Here is a 17147-nt window from a genome sequence, read left to right as displayed (position 1 = left end):
GATGCCGAGGCTTTAGGTTGGGTAGAATCTGTGATCTCTGACTTCATTTGCTGGCTTCCGTGGCTGCAGTATGCAGTGTTTTCCACCAACTGGCAACCCAGAGTGTCAAAATACTACTGTATAAACTGGCAGTAAGCGAAGCCACACAAACCAAAACAAAAACATAGATTTTGACACGGACATTTGTTTCAAAGTAGAATTTTAGCTCAAGGTGCCACCTAAACAGTCAAATACACGCAACAATATTTCAAAATGAGGCGCTTGGTGATTATTCATGTAAACCCTTGTCAGTTATGTCTTAAATGATCATAAACAGTAACAGTACATTGTAACAGCATATTGGATCTGTGTGGCACTTAAAGCGGCAACAAATATTCCTTCTGCCATCTATGTGCTTAATATTAATAAAATGTAAAAATACAAAGAAAAAATAAATCACTGCTCTTGAACAAAGGAATTTTGTAGTTTTAAGAAGAAACTGATTTTTTTCTTAAAAAACTTTTCTTTTTAGCTTTTTTTCTGCTGTATTGCTATCTTGAAATTAATCACTAATATAAGGTTTTGGACCCTGTCATAATCGTGTTAAATAATCGTGATTACAATATTGACCAAAATAACCGTGATTATGATTTTTGCCAAAATTGAACAGCCCTAACTCACACTTTCGATCAATTTAATGCATTCTTTTCTAAATAAAAGTATGTATTTATTTTTAATAAATGTTTCTGAATGCTAGTGTATGCTGTATAGTCTATGACTGGTCTCTGTAGAAAACCATAAATAGGGTTAAGGAAAAAAGAAAACTCTTGACTGTTAAATAAACAGCTAACAAAGACTACACTCAGTTTGAGAGAGGAAAATTTAAAGGTGAAGTAATCCTTGACCTGCACTAGTTATAACTTGGTGACACACAAAAGTGTCATAAAAAAGTGTAACTGCACAGCAAAAGCCCTCGAAGAAACACCTGGCCACTGCTATGAATTGCTACCAACTACCAACACAAGAAAAGCTCAAAAGTTAAACTTTTTCTGTTTGATAGAAACAGTCTCTGACTTGTTGAAAACCTGAAGATTTAAGGACCATGCCCTGAAAGGTCTCTACCCCTCGCACAACCTTTCGCCCTTCACTTCCCATCACGTTCTAAGCCTCACACTTTGCCATCCAGAGCACATTGTGAGATCAGCCTCGGATGAACAATTTGTGCCTTGTGGCTGTCAAGAATGCATGTTTGGAAAGGTCTGGTATTTCAAAGGGTGAGAAAATGCCACAGAGGACAGACTTTACAGACTTTCGACTAAACGGGACAGGTCTCTGTTTGTTCTCTGTTTCTTAACCCAGATGTGTCAAAGATTCAATCTGTGTGTGTCGAGGTTCCTGTTTACATCCATGCCTCCGGCCATGGAGTCTGCTAACCCAACCATGTGTTCACCACAGCATGAGCAGAGCTACAACATGCTCCATCCCAATGCGTCAATATGGCCCGTGCCCCTACAGGTCAGAGTTTGGGTTGAATTTGGCTTGAAGGCATTGATGCTCGTCCAAATTCTGGAAGCCTCATTTTATAATTTCATTTGGTGGCGCAGAAATGACACCTTGCTGGAAACACAACAGGTGTTCTGAGTCATCTTTTGTGTGTAATTGACAACATAACTCCACTAAAATGCCTACGTTAGGTCCCCAAATAACATCCTGATGCAATTTATTGAATTTTTATATGGGGGCGTTTGAACGGGACCCACATATCATTCTTCTGAAACAAATTTGGAAAGGTTAGGGCTTTGGAGATTTGCAGCAGCGAGAGGAAGTATTGTTAGCGGGTCAGAAGCACTGAGCAAGCATTACTCACAGTCTTAAATCATTCCCAGCTAGTGTCAGACAACTTTCATGCAATCCAGCACTCTTTCTGAATTAGACATTTGGTCATTTTTTAGAGTTGTGTTGGATCAGCAAACCAAGTTTTAAGGTTGTCTTTTAAAAGAAGCCTCTCATGCTCACCAATGCTATATTTTTAAATCAAAAAATACTGTAATATTGTAAAATATTATTACAACTTAAAATAACTTTTTTCTATTTTAATATATTTTAAAATGTAATTTATTTCTGTGATGCAATGCTGAATTTCCAGAATCATTATTCCAGTCTTCAGTGTCACATGATCCTTCAGAAATCTTTCTAATATTCTGATTTGCTGCTCTAGACATATTTCTGATTATTAATTCAGATTGGGACTTAGTTGGGTCAGTTAACCATGTTGAAAGGTTCTGTTTTTTGAGAGAAGTCTCTCTTGTTAAACAATGCTACATTTATTTAATCAAAAATACAGTAATATTGTAAAATTTAATTCAAATTTAAAATAACTGTTTTCTATTTGAATACATTTTAAAATGTAATTTATTTCTGTGATGCAAAGCTGAATTTTCATCATCATTATTCCAGTCTTCAGTGTCACATGATCCTTCAGAAATCAGTCTAATATTCTAATTGGATGATCAAGAAACATTTCCGATTATTAAAATTGAAAACAGCTGCTTAATATTTTTGTAGAAACCATTTTTTTTTTCAAAAAAATTAATTAATGAATAGAACATTTATAAGAACAGCTTCTGAAACCTTATAAATGTCTTTACTGTTATACTTTTGATTAATTTAATGCATTCTTGCTAAATAAAAGTATTGATATCTTTAAAATGAAAAAAGTATTGAACAGCAGTGAAGTTTACTTTGTTTTTTATTGGTCCGCAACTTTGAAGGTAGTAAGCACCAGCTTCTTTTTGTTTTAATTAAAGTGCCGGTTCTGAATTGGATCAATTTTGCCCACAACGAAAGTCGTGCACTTTCTTAGAGTATTCCCATTTCTCTAAACAGCTGAATTGGGACAGCACAGCCAAGGCTAAGCATAAGCATAATGGGCTTAATGTTCTCTCATTGTTCTGGCTGCATTTACTTCACCCAGCGTTAATAAAACCAAATATAATTAAAATGAGGTGACACAATTAGAGCAATTGCTTTAGTGCATAAAGCACAATATGTAAGACGCTCATTAAAATCATCACATGCCCAAAATGTCCTAAGGGATTCGGTGGTTATATTTTCACGTGCGTCTCTGGCTGATATTAGCGAGCGCTAAACAAATTACCGCCGCTCGGCCTTTCACACCTACATCCAGTCTGCTGTGAAGACATTCTGGCTGGAAAACTTGCAATTCTCGGGCTGACTGTCAGCTGTGGTCTGTTGCTGCTTATGCCAACCACAGCCCTGACTATGATGGATGTCACAGAGCCACTTCTGTGTATGTGCTCAACCAGCGTATTGATTTTTCACAGTGGCACCTGTAAGCAGTATCTAAAGGGATGAAAGCAATCGTGGTGGAAAAAAGCAGGCAGGCTTGAGGCAACATCACAGTTCCAATGAACCTGAGGCGAGGGACGAACAGCCTTTATTTTAATCAAATAAATGATCAACTCTACAGTGAGATTCAAAGATGTGATAGGATGTAATAAAGGTTTATTTTTCTCTACTGATAAACTGAAAATTCATTTCAATGGAATGAGGCTGGAAGCTTTCAACCGATTTCCTATTGAGATTTCACCAACTAAACTGCATTGGTTAAACTATTTAAAATACAGTGAATTAAGCTACAAACTCAATCATAATGCACAATGTTTCCAGAATGGAACTTCAGAGTGGGTTTGTAAATCATTTAATTCAGATTGGAACTTCGTAGCTGCTTCATGAATTATTTGATTGAGATCGGGACTTTGGTGCTGGTTCGTGAATCATTTGATTCAGACTGATATTTCAAAGTGGCTTTGTAAATCATTTGATTCAGATTGGGACTTTGTAGTGGCTTTGTGAATTTCTGATTCTGATCAGGACTTTGGTACAGGTTTGTGAATCATTTGATTCAGATCGATACTTCGAAGTGGCTTCATGAGTCATTTGATTCAGATCGGGACTTCGGTGCGGGTTCATGAATCATTTGATTCAGATCAGGACTTTGGTGCGGGTTTGTGAATCATGATTTAGATCAGAACTTCGTAGCGGCTTCATGAATTTTTGATTCAGATCAGGACTTCGGTGCGGGTTTGTGAATCATTTGATTCAGATCGGAACTTTAAAGTGGCTTCGCAAATCATTTGGTTTAGATTGGGACTTCAGTGTGGCCTTGCAAATCATTTAATTCAGTTTGGTGCGGCTTTGTGAATCATTTAATTTAGATCTATACTTAGGAGTGGCTTCATTAATCATTTGATTCAGATCATGACTTCAGTGCGGGTTTGTGAATCATTTGATTCAGATCAGAATTTCGGTGCGGGTTTGCAAATCATTTGATTCAGATCAGAACTTTGTAGCAGCTTTGTGAATGATTTGCTTCAGATCGGGACTTCGGTGTGGGTTTGTGAATCCTTTCATTTAGATTAGGACTTAGGTGCAGCTTTGTGAATCATTTGATTCAGATCGGAACATCAGAGTGGCTTTGCAAATCATTTGATTCAGATCAGAATTTCATAGCGGCTTCATGAATTATTTTATTCAGATTGGAACTCCGGTACGGCTTCGGAAATCATTTGATTTAGATTGGGACTTCAAAGCATTGATTGCAATTTTTTTTCTGATTTCTTTTTTTATTTTTATTAAACTGTCTAAAAAACAAACCATTAAGGCAGTACAGTTTAAAAAATTAAAATATTTAAGAAAGAAAAAAGATACAACAATGCACCCTGGCTGAATACAGTAAAAAATGTACCCAACAGATAACCATATTTCTCCAGTTGATTGATTATGTTAAGAATTGCAAACAAATGCTGTGTTCCAAGTTTTGTGAAATGTTATGTTTGAATATGCAAATGATCCAGTCTCTAATTAAATCTCAAATTAATTTGCATACATTTACGGAACTAAGCTGAACACTGGATAAAGCCAAGTTCAAAATTCTTTCATTTGATGATATATTAGAGCCAACAGATATTTACAGAGGGGATTTTGGATATTCCCTCTGTATTATTTTTGTCACAAAAAGACAAAATATCCAAATTGTCCCCATTTTTTGAATTAGTATTATTTATTGACGTGTTTGACAATGAAGTCATCAAAATGATATTATTACAATATTTAGCCACATAAACAAAGTATACCATTTACTGGTATAACTCATATGCATTTTCTATATGAAAAAATACTGATAATAATAAATTAAAATTAAATCATAGAACCCTAACCCTAAATTTTTCATGTTTTCAAAAATGTTGTATAATATGAGGCAAAAGATAAACTATGTATATAAAAAAAAAATATTTGTAAAAACCTTTAAAGTTTGGTATGTATATACACTTAAAATGGAGATTTCTAGCTCAGTAGAGTAGAAAAAAGATATTTTGAAAAAAAAAGGGCCTTTAAAGATGTGTAATTGAAACCTACAGACGCTAGTAAGTACACAAAATACAATAAAATAAACACTTAAAAGTGTATTTTGGATGCTTCCATTCCAGAAGCCTGAAACAGCACATTATGAAAAGCCAAACATAATAAAAACCTTGCCGCGAGCAATAAATATAAATGTTAGTGACGTCAAATGGCTCAGTGGTCACTAGTGTTGTTTTTGGCAGCCGATTTTAATTTTAGTTTTAGTCTAGTCTTTGTGTGAAGCTGTCATTTTAGTTTTTATTAGTTTTAGTCACGTTCATACTCTTTTTAGTCTAGTCAAGTTTTAGTCTATTTTATGACTATTTTCGTCTAGTTTTAGTCGACAAAAACTGATGACATTTTAGTCAGTTTTTAGTCAATGAAAATTGTATTTTAGTCTATTTTTAGTAATGCAATTTTATTTAACCCAGTCAATATAGTATAAGTACCTAGTAGTATAGACGAAAACAAAAGTTTTCTTTTAGCCAAACCCATTTCAAACAAGGTTATCTTATATTATTGTTACCTTATAAGCTCAAGAATACATCCATTCCAGACATGGAAGATGCTCTAATTTGAAATTACAACATTTATTTTACATTTATTTTCATTCTAATTTACTTTGATCATCTATGGCTACACAAATCATGCTTGTACTTTTATAAGTTTATTTACAGATTAATTCATTTGTGTAAGTAAAATATTTCTTATGGTTTTCGTAGCACAAATTGATTCATTTTATGAAACTGTCCAAAAATCGCTTTGACATCTGGGACGCAAAAGAAACGTTTTCCACCTTTGACCACAAGATGTCATTAGTGTACAACGTGTTGAAAAGCTTCGAGTAATGAAGCTTTTTAGATACACTTGAGGGGAACGCTTTGGTGCTTCGAAAAGCTTCATTTTCCCATCACTACTAAAAAGTAGGAAAAAATGTATGTGTCGTTTCTTCTTTTTCTCCCAAAGACGAACCACAGCTGATCAGCCTTCGGTCCCTTTCTCTGTCAAACTTAACTTTGTTTGTAGCCATCTTCTTGATAACGAGTGTGGCTTGAGAAAGTGACGTCGACCTGCGGTTTAAGCTAGAAGGGATACAGCTATGGCTACTGGCCATGCGCACATCAATCTAACGTTTCGTTTCGTCTCGTTTTCGTCGCCGAAAATGAAGAGACATTTTAGCATAGTTTTTATTTTGTAAACCACATTTAGTCTCGTTTTTATTCGTCAATGATATTGCATTATACATTTTATTATAGTCATCGTCACATGACCAGCATTTTCGTTTCATTTAGTCTCGTTTTCGTCACATGATAAAGGTTCGTTGACGACGATATTTAGTCATAATTTTCATTGACGAAAGCAACACTTGTGGTCACATATGTGACCATCTATAATCAAGTTCGAATTTTAGATAAAGCATGACACCATAAATTATCGATCATCCGTCTATAGCAGCAAGTCCCATCAGGCCACCGCATGCCTTTCCTCTGAAAGCACACAGTGAATTTCAAGAAGCACCGAAGCACTGTCCATATGGTGCCCGTCGCTTTTATATTCGATCAGAGACTTGAAATCAGACCTGCGATCAGAATCCACAATCTGCTGTGAGTTTGTGCACAACTCCCGAAGCATGTACGAACGATCAGTCATGCAAACGGGTTTCCCTGAGGTTCCAGGTCCGTGGGGGAAATAGCATCACGAAAGTCTGCGTGAAAATCCAATTCCAAGCTTGGCTGGCATCGGACAAGCATGTGATGTGGAGAAATTAACCTCCAGCCAAATGAAAAGCAAACGTCTGGGCTGAATGAACAGACACTCACTTCTAATGACTACAAACTCACGAGAGAGAGCCACCCATATCACTGCTTTCGCAGACTCAAATCTCTGCTGACCATTTCCCTCGATTTCAAGCTTCATTCATAAATGAAGGAATACGAATGCAGAGTTGAATGAGAGAAGTGTTGCTATTTTTAGTGGGTTTTATATAGTTTATAAATTACTCATGCAAAGACTCTTACTCTCAGCTTTCAAAGTAGTTGTAGAAATCTAGTAGTCTGGACAAAAAGCCCATGTGACATCCATACAGATTCAAAGAGCTAATTCTTACTGGCAGTAAAACGAGTCTGGAAAACACACAATCTTTATTGTTGTCATATAAAGTTTAGGACAGAAAAGTGCAAAGTTCTTCATACTAAAAATGGAAGCTGGGATACGAGCGGAAAGTATCACGCTCGTGCAGATTTTCCAATAAAAATGACACATACTAAAGGGTGCATTTGTATTTAAATGATTACGGCCTCAAATGAAATCTTACAGGAATGCATCAGCTTAATGAGGAATAACACTGCAGGCCCACTGCGCAGCAGTCTACGGCATTTCGTAACTGCCACTGAAAGACTTCCTGACAGCTCCCCTGTTGCTCTTTTGTTCCCTGTGTGGAGACTGATCAGGTGCGGCACTCCACATTTCATTTCTGTAGTGCCATCTGGGTCTCTTTCCTCCATGCTGCTGAAGTCTGCAAATAGTCGTGACAGCAAAAGCTCCTAGATCAATTTACAACTCACATACGCTTTCTTGCCAGGTCACAGGCTCTGTGTCAGTACATCCTACACTAAATACTTCAGAACCATGCTTTTACACTGAAATGAATCCTATTTTCAAACACCTTTTGTGTTGTTTTGGAGTAAAAATAACATAGCATTGCAACTATGACTTGTTGCAAATGTATCTCTAAAGTCAACATGAAACTGCATTCACAACCTAATTCTGTAACAGTGACATTTCTCATTGAAACTACATGTGTAGCAAAATATTTTTTGTGAATTGTGGATTGATTGATTCATGTATTAATTCATGTGGCTTTAATGCAATCGACTGTGGAGGATTACATTGCTGGCAAAAAGGTTTTTGGACCAAGATACAAAGGGCTGAAGGTCAGGTTTACCCTCAAGATGAATCCCAGTGGTAACGATTCATTGGCAAAACTATCAATATCATTTATTGCTTAACCTTTATTACATAGCATAACTGGCAGTACATTACTAGGGCTGTTATTTTGCAAGATTTTATATAGGCTGCATTTCTACAGGCCGATACACACCACGACAACAGACGCAAACCAACGCTGACAGTCACCAGATTGTAGTACAGCACTTCTCAGACATTACAAAACCTGACAAACACCGTCTTAACATTGATTTCAATCTGCAAAAATTAGCAAGCGGAACTTTAGAGCAGCCTCGTGAATCATTTAGTGAACTGACTGATTCACAATCTGTGCTCTAGAGCGGGTTTGCGAATCATTTGAGTCAGATTGTAACATTAGAGCTGATTCTTGTATTATTTAGCAAACTAACTGATTCGCAATCCATGCTCCGAATGGAACTTTAGAGCAGGTTTGCAAATCATCTGAGTCAGATCGAAACATTAGAGCGGCCTCGCGAATCATCTGAGTCAGATCGGAACATTAGAGCGGCCTCGCGAATCATCTGAGTAATCTTGGAATATTAGAGCAGCCTCGCAAATCATCTGAGTCAGATCCGAACCTTAGAGCGGCCTCACGAATCATTTGAGTCATATCGGAACATTAGAGCAACCTCGCGAACCATTTGAGTCAGATCGGAACATTACAGCGGCCTCGCGAATCATTTGAGTCATGTCGGAACATTAGAGCGGCCTCACGAATCATTTGAGTCATATCGGAACATTAGAGCAACCTCGCGAACCATTTGAGTCAGATCGGAACATTACAGCGGCCTCGCGAATCATTTGAGTCAGATCGGAACATTAGAGCGGCCTCGCGAATCATTTGAGTCAGATCGGAATATTAGAGCGGCCTCGCGAATCATTTGAGTCAGATCGGAACATTAGAGCGGCCTCGCGAACCATTTGAGTCAGATCAGAATATTAGAGCGGCCTCGCGAACCATTTGAGTCAGATCGGAATATTAGAGCGGCCTCGCGAATCATTTGAGTCAGATCGGAACATTAGAGCGGCCTCACGAATCATTTGAGACAGAGCAGAACTTAAGAGCAGCCTTGCGAATCATTTGAGTCAGATCGGAACATTAGAGCAGCTTCGCGAATCATTTGGGACAGAGCGGAACTTTAGAGCGGCCTCACAAATCATTTTAGTCAGAGCGAAACTTTAGGGTGGGTTCACAAATTATTAAGCGAATTGAATGATTTGTGATCCACACTACGAACGAAACTTCGGTGCAGGTTTGTGAATCATTTAATTCAAATCGAGACCTCAAAATGCGTATCACAATTAATTTTTTTTCCGGATTTCTTTTATTATTATTATTATTATTATTATTATTATTATTATTATTATTATTATTATCAAACAGTACAAAATTTTAACCCGAACTAAATTTTAAACAAACAAGGGAACAACATCCTACTCAGAAGTGACAAAAGCAGCAACCCACTTCAATGACTGACTTATAATTATGCCCATAAGCATTTTAGTACAATTCGGAGTAACTCATTAATCTGTTGTTTGACCTCTTTGTATTTAAAGAGAGAATTAGTTTCCAAAGTTATGATTTTAAAGGGTGTAGAATTTAATAGATGCTATGACAGGTCCCTTCCACTAAACTACTATTAAATTGCAATCATTTTGATCAAACAATGAAATATCTGCTGTCTGCAGTTATGTCCCCACCAATACCTGAAATCAAACTTACGACTTTGACATTGTGCAGTCATTTAATGCACATAGCCAAGGATTATCCTTGCAAATAAAAAATGAATTGAAAAACCAATTTCAACCTACGAATGCAACAAGACATACAATATTAAATATGCGTTCTGTGAAAACAGAGTTCATCCAGAAATGAAAATACTGTCATTAGACGATACATTAATATATATTTCCATTTTTGGATGAAACGACTCTTTAATATCAGCTGATAAGTTGCAGTTTTTAATAGTTGCAGTTGTACTTCTCAGTTAACTCTATTCCACAAGCCAAGGATAATGATAATGAGAGCAAAGATTTCTGCCTTTGTGGCCGGTTGACATTGTGTTTTTGTGCTATGACTCCACTGTGTGTCATTTTCTGCATGGCTTATTCTGATGTAAGCACAATGCAAGTGCAAAACCTTTGGGACGGCTTTGTGCATGTTGTATTCTCTGTACCTATTTATAACGCCATAAAGTATATAACCTCGCTTATCGTGTATATTGCACAAGTCACCCAGAAGACAATGAATTTCTCACCTGCTGATACACACAGCAATTATCAAGAAGAACTACAGAAGTTTCTAAAACATATGTAAGTGGCGGCTCGTGAAGCACAAATAACACAACTAACGAGCACCTACAATTAGTATTCAACTGGAATGAGTCAGATGAGCGGAGGCATAATGGAGAGCACTAAATTAAGCATTAAAATCAACACTGAGACTGCAGATCATCTGAAGAGACTCGCAGTGTATTGCTGACTCTAAACACATGCTGCTCGGCGCGTGAGGTTTGTGTGAGAAATGAGAAGAGACTGCTACTAACCCGAAGGCCGAAGAAGAATTACATGGGAGAAAACAGCTTTTAAGAACAAGGCGGAGCGCATTTCACACAGTCTAAATTGAGATGACATGGCTATTATTGCTGTATGTGCTAAGTGAGTGCCTGAAGGACACCCGGCCAGCCTCATTGTCACCATTCAGACGGGCAAATGACTTGTGAAATAGCTGGAATGCACGCCATTTCCCTTGCATGAGATTTATGATTGTAATGAGTGGAGCCGAGCTGACTGGATCCTCTTCGTTCCTTCGCACTCAGGAAAACATTACTGTTCTTATGAAATCACGTGACGGTGCGGGAGTAGATGCCAGGTGGAGCGTGAATGCAATATCGATAAATAGTAACAGGAAAGACAAGATGAACGGAAACACAGAGATAATGAAGGGGGTAGCATAAAAATCTCTTCCTATGATTTTTTTTATTTTTTAAAACCAAACCAAACAATCACGTACAAACATCTGCCACATCGCTATTATCAATCGAGGCAATCTGTGGGTTTAAGGAAATGTTTAAAAATAAAAAGTCTTGACAAACCCTGGGTCACATCTATTTTTGTTAAAGGGAACAAAGCAGTTTGGATTTTCTTCTAAGTTTCTCCTTTCACCCAATTTGGAAGGAATCCATCCATTTCCACCAGAGAAAAAACTAAGCTCTGACTTGGAAGTCCATTACATTTGAAATAATTGTTTATAATTGATAGTACATTTAAATTTACTAAATTGCAACTTCATCAAATGTAAACATGACATGCAATGTTCAATAAAACAGACATAAAATATTTTAGTGTACCATAAATGCAGCAGCATATTTCAACATAAATAATCCATAGAACATAAATATGAAATTACACATGCGCTGTACTCTGCTTAAGTGCATCAAAAATGCATTGTAAAGTCATATCAGCATATGTTTTTCCATTACTTCAGATCATCTCAACCATTTACGCTCAACTAAATATTTAAGTCAAGTTTAAATTAGGGCTGTCAATCAATTAATAAAAAAATAAATAAAAATCACGATTAATCGCATGGTTGTCACGAGTTTTTAATACTCTAATTAACATAGGCATGGGCATATATGGATGCTTTAAGCAAATGTATGTTTATTATTAATGAAACCATACTCAACATAGAGCATAAAGACTAGATATGTTTTCAAAGGTCATAAATGTTTTATAAATAAATTATTTATATCTATTAGGCACGTGAAAGAAAAAGAACACAGAAATACCAGGTTCCCATTACCTCTCTTTACACAAGCCTATTTGTTTACGTTATTTGCAGGACAGGGCAGCTCACTTCTTCTGAACATGCAAAATGCCCATTAATTATTTATTATTACATTTGTTTGCCTCTCTGTGCCCACATTCTGCCATTTGATGCAGCCAAGTTCTCAACAAAACTGTTTCCATTGTTATATTTTAGTGTTTCTGTTGTCAGACAACCAAAGTAATATCAAATAATGACTGAAAAACTCCTGAATTATGATCATGATTCAATCGCTGAAAAGAGTCATTTACCGGCATCTGGACATAAGTCATTATTCTCTGCATTATTATCGCTGTTTTTAACTTACTGTTTGAATGCTTTCACGATCCTTGGACTTTCTAGGAGTTTACCCGTTTAAAATTATGTGATCGCAAAAAACTGCTTCTTTTAATTTAAGGTATTGTTTTTGTGCATATGATATGCATGTGTCTGGCGTGCATACAATACGCAGTTTTTGTGTGCATACTCGTATGTGGCTCTACGCATCAACCCTACACCACCAATCCTAACGTAGACTGACTCTGCTTGCATTCATTCAATATGGCAGAAGTTCCGGTATGCACAAAAAGTGCCAGTGCTGGCCCACTTCAAGCACTGGAAGCAATATAATATCTGGTTTAACTGAAAGCGCTGCTCCTCTGCCGCTTGCTGAAAAGAGCAAATGTAGATATATAGAGAGGGATGTGCGCGCACTGGAAGCCCTTGTCTTAAGTCTTAACCAGTCTTAAGTCGCTGGGGTATATTTGTAGAAATAGCCAAAAATACATAGTATGGGTCAAAATTATAGATTTTTCTTTTATGCCAAAAATCATTAGGAAATTAAGTAAAGATCATGTTCCATGAAGATTTTTTGTAAAATTTCTTTTATAAATATATCAAAATGTAATTTTTGATTAGTAATATGCATTGTTAAGAACTTAATTTGGAGAACTTTAAAGGTGATTTTCTCAGTATTTTGATTTTTTGCACCCTCAGATTCCAGATTTTCAAATAGATGTATCTCGGCCAAATATTGTCCTATCCTAACAAACCATATACCAATAGAAAGCTTATTTATTGAACTTTCATATGATGTATACAACTCAGTTTTGTAAAATTTAACCTTATGACTGGTTTTGTGGTCCAGGGTCACATATTAGGTTCGTCCAATTATGTGTTTTGTATTGCTGCTAGACACTTTTCGCTAGGCAGGCACCATTGTGCATCCATTTCTTTTACTATGGGCTAAGTAATGGGTCAAACAGAAAATGTGCGCTGCATTAATCGTGCACGTTAATAAAATTAGTGCCGTTAAAACTAAATTGCGTTACGCATATTACATGTTAATTTTGACAGTCCTAGTTAAATTTTTTAAGCTAATCAAATTCAACTTGCACAGCCAACTTAATTAAACTTAAGTTTTAAAGAGCAGGTCATATGGGTTTTTCCGAAAAAAATGTCATGTAACGTAGCTATTCTTCAATGTAAACAGTCTACAAAGCTGTTAATCAAAAAAGTGCATTATACAAAGATATTGTCTCTCAAAAAAAAAGAATCAGTTAGGCAGGTTATGCAGCAATGCAGGCAGTTACATCATTATTCGACTTTCACGTCATTGGAAACATATGCCAGAATAAAGTGAGAGAGGTACATGTCAGACAAAGAAAGAGCAAGCCAAATATTACGGTTCCCCTTTTCTCGTTGTACTCTCATGCCCCTTCTAACAAGCGAGGCATTGGAAGGCGGCCTGTGTGACTTCAGGGGCCGAGTGACGTAAAGCAAGGAAGCAGCTGAGCACTCAAAGCTCATCCTGAATATCAGAGCTGAGGTCTAATGCATCACACTGGGGTAAAGGGCCAGAGCTGAAAGGGTGGTTCACGCCAGAGGGAAGTGCAAACTAAGGCTTAGTGCTTTATGGAACTGCTAAGTGGAGTAGCTTTACAATGTGCCAGTGTCACACAAGACGCTCGAGATACTAAACCGCCTTCGAGTACCTCTTATTTTCTCCTTTTATTATTCACGATGAAGCGTTTGCTTCCGACGGGAACAAGGCCAGAAACTAAATAGAATGTCAAAGCATAAAACGGATTACAGTTGAATGCCCATTGACAGAGTTTAGACGAATTATCCATTAAAGTTACACACAGAAAAAAGAGATAAGCTCAAACTGAGAAAATCATAAACAACAGTTCCTTTTGGGGTTCTTGTGTTTTTTTGTTGTTTGCTCTTGCGGTTGTTACAGTAATTCTTTACTTTTTCACTTTAACAAACAACCTTAACGTTTCACAAAAAAAAAAACAATCTCTTATGAATCCTACAGCTTCTATGCATCGTCAGTCATAAACATATGCAAAAATGAACATAAGAAATGTTTATGTATACTGTCACCACTGTGCCCTTGAGTAAAGCACTTAACCTCCGGCAGCTCGAGCGGATGTTTTCGGTAATTATGTCTACTGTAAGTTGCTTTCCATAAAAACATATACTACATGTGAGATTTCCGTATGTTTTGGACTATCAAATATTCTGATCACCTTTTCTGAAATAAAACCAATTTATACTGTGTAAAATTAAATTAAATTAAATAATTAGCTTGACATTTTAAAGAAATGCTTGAACATGTTTCTAAAAGTTAAAACATGTTTATATTTTTAATATTGAATTTTTCATTTTTATTATTTAAAATCTATCTATCTATCTATCTATCTATCTATCTATCTATCTATCTATCTATCTATCTATCTATCTATCTATCTACGTATATATAAAGACATGGGTCAGTGAAAAATAAGGTTGAGAAGATGAGAAATTTAAATCTTTTTAAAACTTGTTGTAATAGCATGCATCAGGTATTTTTTATAAAATGTACATAGTGTATTTATGTTAATTTTAAGTAATTTTTTATGAAAGTGAAGACTGAATGTAACTGAAAATGTCAAATGATGTAACTGGCAAAGAATAAAAAATAAATATTTTATGCACCTAGATGGTATGTAAGCATACTCAGAAATAAATATGTCATTTTGCTATATATCACACGGCATTCGATTTTATTCGAGTTATTAAGAGTCTCTAAATGTACATTTGAATATGTTTTTGCAATATTTGGTGGGAAACGTGCTTAAACCACCTATTTTTTAAATAATCTTTGACATATGATGTAAAAATGGTTAAACACTAAACTAGACTTTATTTTTAATATAAACATACAATTGATACTTAGTAAGGATGCATTCAATTGTTAAAGCATTACAATAAAGACTTTTTTTTTTTCAAAAGATTTGTTTTTCAAATAAATTACATTCTTTTAAACTCTATTAATCAATGTATCTTGAAAAAATTATGATTTCCACAAAAATATTAAGCATCACTGTCAACCCTGATTATAACAACAAATGTTTCTCGAACATCCAGTACCTAAAACAAGACTTGTTTATTTCTCTCTCAAATGTTCCCTGGACCCATTAGTATCTCTTTGCGCTCCTCTAGTCTGAAAACCCTTCTGTTTCAAGACTATTTACAAATTCTAAGTTGTTCAGCAACAAGATGTTTTTCAGTCTTTCACATTTCACATGTTTTTAACCATTTTCCTGTCGCTCTACTTTAAGAGTTTATTAGGTTCGTAATCACAGTGTTGTGGACGATTTACTTGGCGAGGGACTTTGTGTGGCCGCACATAGATCGCCATGGAAACAGCATCCCTACACAGTCCGCAGAACTAAACTCTCAAGTGCTCGTCCTCTGTGGCAACAATTTATGGCTGCCATGACAACAGCAGCCGTAGTCATGTGCCAAGAATATACGTTTATGGAATTTCAATTAATGCACTTGATTTCTACGCAACCAAGACGGCTCAGGAGAATCCTGTAATGAAAGGGCATTTGTTTTTACCTGTCGAGGGATATGCAGCACAGGTGTAAGATGGAGGCGGTGGTCAGCAGCACGTCCAGAGAGGTGCGGACCAGGCAGAAGGTCTCGCCGTAGATCCAGTTCTGATGGATCAGTTCTATGGCACCAAACGGCATCACCAGCACTGACACCAGCAGGTCAGCAAACGCCAGCGAGACGATGAAGTAGTTGGTTTTGATTTTCCTGTGGGAGAAACAAAAGGCAAATGTTCATTTCTTCTTCTTTTATGAATTCAGCTGAAAAAAAAAATGTAATTCTATAACTTAGGTACTTCCCATCAGTAACAAAAGTGGAAAACAATACCGTATGATTCCTCAATAAAACTGGGAACTCGCTATTGGTCTCAGTTAATAAAATTGGGAAAATATATTGGTTTCAGTTGATGTCAAGGGTGTGCAATATTGACAAAAAGTCTTGATATTTTCTAGGATTTTTTCGATAACAATAATTAAACTTTTTTTTTGCTTGTTTTTGTGCTGGTACTTCAGCTGGTTTAGGCCTGTCATGGATAAATAAACATGACACTAAAACCACCAGTATTTGACAGCAAGTGATTCAAATAAGTGACTCACTGAATCATTTGTTCAAACAATTTGTGAACAAAAACTGAATCACTGACTCAAATTATTCATTCAAAAACAGATTCATTTATGATCAAAACAGGAAGAAACAGACAATATATTGTCTAAATGTGACTTGCTCAATTTTAACTTCTTGTTTGTTCTCTAAATCTCATATATAGTCAAGCCTGAAATTATTCATACTTCTGGCAAATTCGGACTTCAACCAGCTATTCAACCAGCAAGTTTTTATTTTATTTTATTAGAAATGACACAGACGCCTCCCAGAAGATAATAAGACGATGTACAAGAGGCATCATCTTTTATTTACATTTGAACAAAAAGTGGCATGTCCAAAATTATTCATACCCTTCTCAATAATTAATACAAAAGCCTTTATTGGTTATTACAGCAATCAAACGCTTCCTATAATTCCTGACCAGCTTTTTGCATGTCTCCACTGGTATTTTTGTCCATTCATCTTTAGCAATGAGCTCCAA

The 17147-nt window shown here is 36.2% G+C and overlaps 1 protein-coding gene across 1 annotated transcript in view; it reads right to left on the bottom strand.

The window, feature by feature from the left end:
• htr4 (5-hydroxytryptamine receptor 4) overlaps positions 1-17147 on the bottom strand; it is a 173255-nt gene that overhangs the window by 90074 nt on the left and 66034 nt on the right. Inside the window, exon 4 of the mRNA XM_073821097.1 lies at positions 16070-16270. Coding sequence (XP_073677198.1) covers positions 16070-16270 — 201 coding nt within the window. The remainder of the gene's footprint in view (positions 1-16069; positions 16271-17147) is intronic.

This window comes from Garra rufa, chromosome 16 (assembly GCF_049309525.1).
Source record: "Garra rufa chromosome 16, GarRuf1.0, whole genome shotgun sequence".
Classification (NCBI taxonomy): Eukaryota; Metazoa; Chordata; class Actinopteri; order Cypriniformes; family Cyprinidae; genus Garra; species Garra rufa.
The sequence above is the reverse complement of the archived record's forward strand: the minus strand, read 5'-3'. Positions and strand labels throughout refer to the sequence as shown.